General features: G+C 45.0%; 1 protein-coding gene across 1 annotated transcript; it reads left to right on the top strand.

The window, feature by feature from the left end:
- The first annotated feature begins 2,908 nt into the window (after positions 1 to 2,908).
- ZFP36L2 (ZFP36 ring finger protein like 2) lies at positions 2,909 to 7,455 on the top strand. The gene is made up of 2 exons (XM_069954772.1): positions 2,909 to 3,173; positions 3,734 to 7,455. Exons 1-2 carry the CDS (start codon positions 3,123 to 3,125, stop codon positions 4,817 to 4,819), a joined length of 1,137 nt encoding a protein of 378 aa, XP_069810873.1. The 5' UTR covers positions 2,909 to 3,122; the 3' UTR covers positions 4,820 to 7,455.
- Positions 7,456 to 8,251: the final 796 nt, after the last annotated feature.

Genomic DNA, 8,251 nt, shown 5'->3' with positions numbered 1-8,251 from the left:
TTGTAGTCTTGCAAGTGCTGGGTTGCCAGGTGTTAGGGATCGCTGCTATAAGCTATAGGACAGGATGTATAGAGTGTTCTAGATCAGGGTAGGGAACCTTGGCTCTCCAGCTGTTGCAGAACTACAACTCCCACCATGCCTGTCCAGGCACGATGGGAGTTGTAGTTTTGCAACAGCTGGAGAGCCAAGGTTCCCTACCCCTGCTCTAGTCTAGATGATTCTATGCAGCTTCTGCATAATCTAAGAACACTGTGACTATTAAGGCATGATGGGAGTTGTAGTCTATAGCTGGTTTTCCAGGGGTTAGGGATCTAAAGCAGGGATGGGGAACCTTCGGCCCTCCAGCTGTTGCTGCAAAACTACAATTCCCATCATGCCTGGGCAGCCGAAGCTTTAGCTTCAGCTGCCCAGGCATGATGGGAATTGTAGTTTTGCAACAGCTGGAGGGCTGAAGGTTCCCCACCCCTGTTCTAGACAGTCTTTGCATAACGTAGGATCCCTTGCACTAGAGTCATGGATGGAAACAATCAGGGGCGCTCAAGCAAATCTTCTCCAGTGTTTTCTCTAACGTGACTGCCCCCCCTCCCCGGAGAGGTCAAGTCCATAGTGCAAAAACAACAATGGCCGACTGAACTTTTTACTTGAACACCAGCACTAATGCAGCTGGTTAGTAAGTGCAATGCACACGTTTCCTATGGCGGATGAAGGGAAGCACACCTGCCTGCCCCGGCCTATCCCTGGCGGGATGCTGCGCCACCAATAGACCTGTGCCAGGGCTGCCAGCTACTTTGTGGTTAAAACAAGAATCAAGTAGCAGAGTTTTTTTTTCTTTCCCTATTGAGAAAAAGGCTTTAGGGCCTAGCTGCGACTTGTAGGTACGAGCCTTTGCCACCGCCCCTGACAGACTGTGCACGGCCCTCTCTTGTCTTGGTTTTATCACAATGCCGGCGCGCTCATTCGTTCCCAGGGAGTTGGCAGACATTCAAGGTCTTGTGATAGGACTAACTAGCCAACTACTTGTCCTTTGACACAGGAGCCCTAAGCCCAGCACACAACCCTATTTACCAGTGGTGGTGCTCGGCCCGCTTCTTTTTTATTTACCCCCCCCCCCCCCTCTGGACTTTGCAGTCTTGCACCTATTTGTTGCAGCGGCCGTTCTCCATAACTTTATCAGGGCTGAATGTAAAAGGCTCAGATTGCAGAAGGCAAAAGGGGAGAAGAAGAGAAGAAAAAAAAAAAGTTTCCAGCGACCATTTGTGAGGCAGACAGGGGAGGAGGGTGAAGGAAATAAACAAGGAAATGTGAGAGAGCGGAGAAGGGGAGGGGGCTGCTCGGGTTTCCCCTCATACTCCTTGATTCATTGAGACACCCTGCTGTCAGGGGCCCAGTACCCAGTGATCTATGAGAAGCACCCCACCAGTCCTGGATGGGCTCACATACTAAGCATATGCCGTGGCGTGGTACAAAGGCTGCATGCAGCTCCGTCAGGTGACAACGTTAAAAAACCTTTAAAATGCCTGTCCCATACCCTGCCCGTGTATAGATGCACACTTCTATGTACTGCACAGGTTGTAAACAAGTCGCCCTTTTATGCATTTTATATATATATTTTTTTTCTTTAGGAATTGTCTAGGATTTGATGCGAACCGTATACATTCTAGTTTTGCATCGGTTGACTGGGACTTGTAGTCCCCCCTCATAACATTGGAGGACTTGTAGTCCCCCCTCATAACATTGGAGGACTTGTAGTCCCCCCTCATAACATTGGAGGACTTGTAGTCCCCCCACATTGGAGGACTTGTAGTCCCCCCTCATAACATTGGAGGACTTGTAGTCCCCCCTCATAACATTGGAGGACTTGTAGTCCCCCCTCATAACATTGGAGGACTTGTAGTCCCCCCTCATAACATTGGAGGACTTGTAGTCCCCCCTCATAACATTGGAGGACTTGTAGTCCCCCCTCATAACATTAGAGGACTTGTAGTGCACGTTTGGAGGGACATGGCACGTTCTTTCGGGAATTGTGAACTTATTAAATCTATTTGTGCATGGGTTGGCTGAGACTTGTAGTCCCTGTGTGGAAGGACAAGGCACATGGAGCTGTGGTGTAGACTTCTAGGAAGCAAAATTCTTATATAATCTATAGGCAGAGACTTGTATTCCCCCTCATATAACATTGTGGGACTTGTAGTCCATGTTTGGAGGGAGCTGTGGTGATTTTTTATTTTTTTTCCCAAAGAATAGTTCAGGATTTATTGCGAACTCTAGTCTGAGACTTGTAGTCCCCTCAGGGCATTGTGGGACTTGTAGTCCTTGTGTGAAAGGACGAGGCACATGGAGTTGTGGTGTCTTTTAGGAATCATTCAGGATTTCATGTGAAAATCTATAGGCTGAGAACATTGTGGGACTTGTAGTGCATGTTTGGAGGGATGAGGCACGTGGATTAGTGCAGGATATAATGTGGCAGGCTGAGACTTGTAGTCCCCCTCCATTGTTGGAGGGAACCATGACAGGGCTCTGTGAGGACGTGTGCTGTGTCCCCAGCTCTGTGTGGAGGGCTGAGACTTGTAGTCCCCCCTCACAGACCACTTTATTGTTGGAGGGAGCCGTGACAGGGCTCTGTGAGGACGTGTGCTGTGTCCCCAACTCTGTGTGGAGGGCTGAGACTTGTAGTCCCACTCCATTGTGTGAGGCAGCCGTGACAGAGCTGTGAGGACGTGTGCTGTCCCCCCGGCTCAGTGACGACGTGCCGCTGCCCGAGCTGGGACTGTTCTCCCCGGGTGAAAGTCTACAAGCTTCTACCCGAGGAAATTGGCGGCGACCAATGGGAAGCGAGCAGGCTGACGTCACGCGGCCGGGAGGCGTTGCCCGGAGACCCCGGCTGGGTCAGCGTTCTATCCCTCCCACCGCGCGCCCTTACTAGCATTTATATAGTGGAGCCTGGACGCGGGCTGGGGAGTCAGCTCGTTGCACTTATTTCAACTCCAATCAACCCAAGTGAATTCGGACCTGGCAGCCCTTCCCCTCCCCCCTCGGAGCCTTAGTCGTGGCTATTCCAAACCCCCTTTAGTAACGCAGGATCTTCTCGGTCCTCTCGGACTCGCTACAAACTGGATCTCGAAATGTCTGCAACCCTTTTATCCGCCTTCTACGACATTGACTTGTTCTGTAAGGTGTGTATGGCCGGAGCCCTGGGTGCAGGGGGGGCAGGGGAGCGTGCATTGCTTGGATTGAGTGTGCAAACGTGGTACTGTGTGTGTGTGAGTGCACACTCACTTTGTGACTGAGCAGGGCTGGGGTGATCACGTGATTTGCAATTTGCACCAAGCCTATGTGATTTTTCAGCTTCAGCAGTTGCATGCATTCATGGTAGTGTCAGGGAAGTGTGCAAAGTGTTGGTGAGCATTGTGAGTGTGCATACTGTGTGCCTGCAAGATCCTGAGAAGTTTGTGTGTTCTCAGGCAAGTTCTGAGTGTAGTGTGCCAGATGGCTCGCACTCTAGTGCGATTTCCTTGCACTAATATACTGTTTGCAGCAGCAGCCGCTTGTGATCCTGTAGACTTGTGCATTTTCTTTTGTAAAGTTGTGTGACTACTGTGTAAGTGTTACTTTCAGGAACTAGTTTAGCTGGTATGGAGGCAGCGCTAGTGGTGTAAGGGAGTGGGCGAGTAAGAGCAGCAACTTGAACTGGTGAAGTCTGACAGTCCCTCTTGTTTCTCTCTCTCTTGTTTAGAACGAGAAAGTCCTGAACAATCTGAACTTGAGCAGCATGCTGGACAAGAAGGCGGTGGGCAGCCCTGTGACTTCGCCGAACTCCAGCCTGATCCCAGGCTTCCTCCGCAGACACTCGGCCAGCAACTTACAGTCCCTGGCCAACAACAATAATTCGTCCCCCAAGTTCTGCAACAACAACCTCAAGGAGTCGTCGGTCGTGAGCACCACCGCCCTGCTGAACAAAGAGAACAAGTTTCGGGACCGTTCATTCAGTGAGAATGGGGAGCGGAGCCAGCATCTCATGCACCTCCAGCAGCAGCAACAGCAGCAGAAGTCCGGGGCGCAAATCAACTCCACCCGCTACAAGACTGAGCTGTGCCGGCCCTTTGAGGAGAGTGGCACCTGCAAGTATGGAGAGAAGTGCCAGTTTGCCCACGGCTTCCATGAGCTGCGCAGCCTGACCCGGCACCCCAAGTACAAGACTGAGCTGTGCCGTACCTTCCACACCATTGGTTTCTGTCCTTATGGTCCCCGCTGCCACTTCATACACAATGCAGAAGAAAGGAGGCAAGCACCTGGTGGAGGGGGCTCTCCTACTGATTGCTTCAATGGCCAGCGCCCCAAGCTGCATCATAGCCTTAGCTTCTCTGGCTTCCCCAACCACAGCCTGGACTCCCCTCTGCTGGAGAGCCCGACCTCCCGCACCCCTCCGCCACAGCCCTCCAACTCCCTGTACTGTGAGGAGGCTGTGCCCTGTGCCAACAATGCCTTCACCTTCTCTGGCCAGGAGCTGAGCCTCATCACCCCACTGGCCATCCAGACCCACAACCTTTCCAGCTACAACAACCCCGCAGCCTACTGCCGTCAGCAGCCACCAGCCTCCTCCAACTCTCCCCCACCGAGCCTCAACTTCCAACCCTTGAGGCGTCTTTCCGAGTCTCCGGTGTTTGACGCCCCCCCAAGCCCACCCGACTCTCTCTCCGACCGGGAGAGCTACTTGAGCGGCTCCCTGAGCTCTGGCAGCCTGAGTGGATCCGATTCCCCCACCCTGGACTCGAACCGGCGCCTGCCAATCTTCAGCAGGCTGTCCATCTCCGATGACTGAGCCACCACCGCCCCCTGTCTGTAGGGGGAACTCTGGACTGGGGAGGCAAACGCTACCCCCCCAACCCCCCGGCTGGTATGAGTTATTTCTTTTTTCCTTTGTTTTATTGATGTGGGCTTCATAGCCACCTATCTAATAACAGAGGGCGGTGCTGTAAAGCCCACAGCTGCTGCAGAACCTCTTGTTTTAAAGAAAGAATTAAAGGGCAAGTGCTGCCCGGCTCTTGGTCACGTTGATTGTCACGTTTCTTAAAATGGCAGAGCGGTGTAAAGTCTCTGCTGCACTAGAGGTTATGTGGCAGCTGGGGGTCTTTGGGCTCCACAAACTGCCCTGGCGAATGGACTATAGAGGGGTTTATTGCCCACCCTGCCTTTAAGTACAGCGGAAGTGTCGGGCCGGTTTTGCCCCTCCGTATTTTGTCACGAAAGCTGCCAGTCTGTCCCCACACCTCCCTTCAGTATGTGCTATAGAGACTCAGGAGGGTGAAAGGAGGAGGAGGAGGATGACCCAACTCTACAACATTGTAATTACAGCAAGGACTAAACACTTGAACTATTCGAAGCTGGCACTCATGATGTTCCCTGTATTATTATTATTATTGTTATTATTATTATTATTGTTAATTTTTGTTTTTTTGCCTTTTGTGCCTCTGCCAATTTTTATTTAATGAAAAGCAGAGTCGGAAAAAAAAGACTTGTGGAAAAAAAAAATCCTGAAAGCTGAACAAAAAAAAGAGAAAAAAAAGAAAAGAAAACCTTACTCGCAAAAGGGCAAACTTAACAAATAGAACAAAACTATTTTTATAGAACTGTGGGGGTTAGCGGGTGGGATGTGTCTTTTTTTTTTTTTTTTTTTTTTTTTTTCCCAGGGGGGCGGGGGATAGTTTTATGCACCAGCAGGCATTCCATCTCTTGAAGCATTAGCACAGCAAACTTGGGGAAAAGGACACTTTTTACCTTTTTTTTTTTTTTTTCTATCCCAAGGGTTTAATAATAAAACACAACAGTCCAGTTGGAAAATTAAAAAAAAAATTTAAAAACTTAATAAGCTTTTTTAAGAATTCACCATCCTGCCGAGAATATGCCTTAACAACAAGCAACCCTCTAAGATGTCTATTTCTTTAGCTTAACATGTACTAAAAAAAAACAAAAAAAAACTTTTCATTCCAAAGTTTAACATCAGTTCCATTTCCATCGCTTAGTGGGCTGTTAGCTTAGAACAAGTTTTGTTCCTCTTATTTGGAAGCACTCAGTTAGTTTATAATTGTTGAATAACTGCTGATTTTTTTTTTTTGATTTTTTTTTTTTTATTATTATTATATTAGCTGTCTGAGTTGCTTGCCTGTCACTGCACACAACTCAATATGAAACTATTTAACTTATTTATTATCTTGTGAAAAATATACATGGAATAATTTGTTCATACTGTATTTATCGGGTATGATGAAAAGCAATAGATATATATTCTTTTATTACGTTTAAATTATGATTGCCATTATTAATCTGCAAAAAAATGTTGAGTGTATGTTCTTTTCACAGTAATATATGCCTTTTTTTTGTAACTTCACCTTGTTTTATTTTATTGTAAATGAGTAAAATCTTAATTTAAGAGATTGTATGTAATATTTATTTCATTAATTCCTTTTTTTTTTTTCCTTGTTTACGTTAATAAAAAAAAAAAAAAACGGAAAAAATTTCTAAAAAAAAAAAAAAAGATTTGAATGGTTTCTGTTAAAGAAATCTCAAGTGCTGTGGAAGAAGTTTGAGGAATTTTTGTATGGATTTTTTTTTCTGCTCCCCACTTTATTATTTTTACCCCCCCCCTTCCCCCCCATTTTCATATAATCTTGTTAGCCCGTCCAAAAGAGCTAAGAAAAAGCATTATAATTTGACTTGAGTGACTCACTCAGAATTTCCATTTTATTTTTTTTAATTAAATTTTTTTTTTTTTTTTTGGTTCCTCCTATTTTTCCATTTCCACCGCTATCACTGTGATGGTATGTAGCAATAATTTGGGTCCCAGTATTATATTTCACAGTGCCTTTTGAAGAGTTCACACTTGCCTTAAATGTTTCTCAACCAAAAAAGTATTGTGTAAAGGTGTGATGATGATGATGACGATGATGAATTGAATGTAGGGATGGGATTTTGTTTCTTACCACTCTTTAATTTAAAGTGAAAGGCCACATATATATATTTTTTTGCATCTGAAACTTCATGCAGTACATGCAAGTGTCTTAAATTTTTCTAAATCCTAAAGCCAAACGTTTTTACATTTGTTTGCCTAGATGGTAAATGGCAGAAACGTAGCTTTTATTTATTTGTTTTTTGTTTCCCCCTCCTTTTTTTTTTTTTTGTAATTTTTTTTCCCCCCTTCCCCTTCTCTCCCCATTTGTACATAGTAGGTACCGACTGAGCACTATGTACTTTTTTTTTTTTTCTTTATTTCTGAACTACTTTAACCAATATTTTTATTTTTTTTTGTTCCTGAATGTAACGAAAAGGATGAGTTGACTATAATTATATGTATATATAATTAGTCGGTTCACTAAGAATTGTGAGACTGTAAAATTTGTACTGTAAATGTTTTGTAGTTCTCCCAATAAATTTTTGGAAATAAAAAGAAAAAAAAAAGCACATACCATGAATGGCTTTTCTTTTTGTCTCTAAGGTGTTGGGGTTTGGGGGGTCTATTTGGCTACAGACTTAAGTTATGGAGTTGGGGGGGGGGTGGCTGCTCTTGCAAAACTTTTTTTTTTTTTTTTTTAAATATGGCTTTTGGCCAAAACAAATACTAAGTATTGTAGACTGTTCCAAAGTGCTAGTTCAGGAGGTATTTGCAGTATTCTTAAACCCTACTGCTTACACAATAGGCTGCTTATCACATGGTCGGGGCTGATCATTCACCATCTGAACTTCCTGCACTTTTTATATTAAAAGGGGAAAACCACACAAGTTCATGTTGCCCTTTCACTGTTATTGCTTTATCAAACAAGGTTTGCTGGCTTTTTACCTACATTACTCAATACAGGAAGACTATAGAAATCTATAGGCCAGTCTCTAGCAACTCGGTATACATAAGTTTTTAGATAGTTTAGCACTCATAAGCTACAGTACTGTTTAGATGAACAATTATTGCAAGGGTCAGGCCATGGGTATATGGCAGTATTATTAACTTAAAACTATAATGGGAAGATTTGCACCTTTTCTGTGTTGTGTTCTGACTCCTGGTTGTGGGGAAAAGTTCAACATGTGAATAAAAAAAATATATATATTGCATAATAAAATATATAGATAGATAGATAGATATAAAAATACATATACACACACACTTGGGTAAAAACAAAACTATTAAGTACAGCAAAACACTAGGGTTTCTGATTTTGCCTTCAGGTAGTGCAGAGTGTGGTCAGGGCTGCAATTTCCTGATCCC

The sequence above is a fragment of the Dendropsophus ebraccatus genome, chromosome 15, assembly GCF_027789765.1.
Source record: "Dendropsophus ebraccatus isolate aDenEbr1 chromosome 15, aDenEbr1.pat, whole genome shotgun sequence".
NCBI lineage: Eukaryota > Metazoa > Chordata > Amphibia > Anura > Hylidae > Dendropsophus > Dendropsophus ebraccatus.
Note: the sequence above shows the minus strand (reverse complement) of the source record. Positions and strands in the feature narration are given on the sequence as shown.